At 56.6% G+C, this 1,007-nt stretch overlaps 1 protein-coding gene across 8 annotated transcripts in view; it reads left to right on the top strand.

Annotated features, from left to right (window-relative positions):
• Nucleotides 1-229: 229 nt before the first annotated feature.
• LOC105040445 (uncharacterized) overlaps nt 230-1,007 on the top strand; it is a 19,977-nt gene continuing 19,199 nt past the window's right edge. For all 8 annotated transcript variants that reach the window (XM_019849304.3, XM_019849307.3, XM_019849306.3 and 5 more), the window contains exon 1: nt 230-850. In XM_019849304.3, the coding sequence (XP_019704863.1) occupies nt 289-850 (562 nt within the window). In that variant the 5' untranslated portion in view covers nt 230-288. The remainder of the gene's footprint in view (nt 851-1,007) is intronic.

The raw sequence follows: 1,007 nt of genomic DNA, 5'->3' as shown, positions 1-1,007 counted from the left end.
CTGGCGTGGTAAGCCAGCTTGACGCCCACGTTACCCGCGCTGTCCGCGCGTCCTACTCCACGTGGGCCACGAAGTAGATTTATGGTTTCAGTGAGTCACATACGACCGTTGGATATCCTGTTGCGTGCATCGCACTCCACCTGCGTTTCGCAGACGCCAGCTGGACACCGCGTACTTTCCACCGCCGATCCCTTTTTTTTTTTACTTATATAACTTCGAGTCCACATCCTTCCTCGTTCTCTCCCCACCGAATCTGAAGAAGGGGGAGAGAGAGGGAGGCAAGGGGCGATGGGGAAGTCCTCCGTCCCCGTAGCTCTGATCTACGTTACCCTAGCTGTCCTCCTCCTCGTCCTCCTTTCTTTGGCCCCCAGCCACCCTCAGCGCCCTCACCGCCGCCTCAAGCTTCGGTCCTCCTTCTCGTTCTCCGCCCCACCCGCCTCCCACGACCGCCGGATTCCCTTCGACCCCATCATCGCGGACATCGAGCGCCGCCGGGAGGACCGCGAGTGGGAGCGGACCCACTTCTTCCCCCACAGCGGTGGCGGCGATTCCGCCCCGGCCATGGAGGCCCAACCGGAGTGGGAGGACTTCATCGACGCCGAGGACTATATCAACGACGAGGACCGTTTCAACGTCACACATCGCATCATCGATCTCTTCCCCAAAATCGACGTTGGCCCCGCTGACGGCTTCGTAAGCTCCGACGAGCTCACTCAGTGGAACCTCAAGCAGGCGGAGAAGGAGGTGATGCACCGGACGGAGCGGGACATGGAGCTCCATGACAAGAACCGCGACGGATTCATCTCGTTCGACGAGTACGAGCCCCCCAGCTGGGCCCACCGGTTCTATGGTCAGTAAGAATCGATCCCTAAATATGTTGGTTTCTTCAATGGTATGCACATTCGAAGTAATTTATTTTTCCTTAACTCCTTTTGTCCTTTTCTCCCCTTTGTTGTTGCTGTTGGTAGAATTCTTTAAGTGTTTTTCTTCAAAAAAGATTGCTTCTT

The sequence above is a fragment of the Elaeis guineensis genome, chromosome 3, assembly GCF_000442705.2.
Source record: "Elaeis guineensis isolate ETL-2024a chromosome 3, EG11, whole genome shotgun sequence".
Taxonomy (NCBI): domain Eukaryota; kingdom Viridiplantae; phylum Streptophyta; class Magnoliopsida; order Arecales; family Arecaceae; genus Elaeis; species Elaeis guineensis.
The sequence above is the reverse complement of the archived record's forward strand: the minus strand, read 5'-3'. Positions and strand labels throughout refer to the sequence as shown.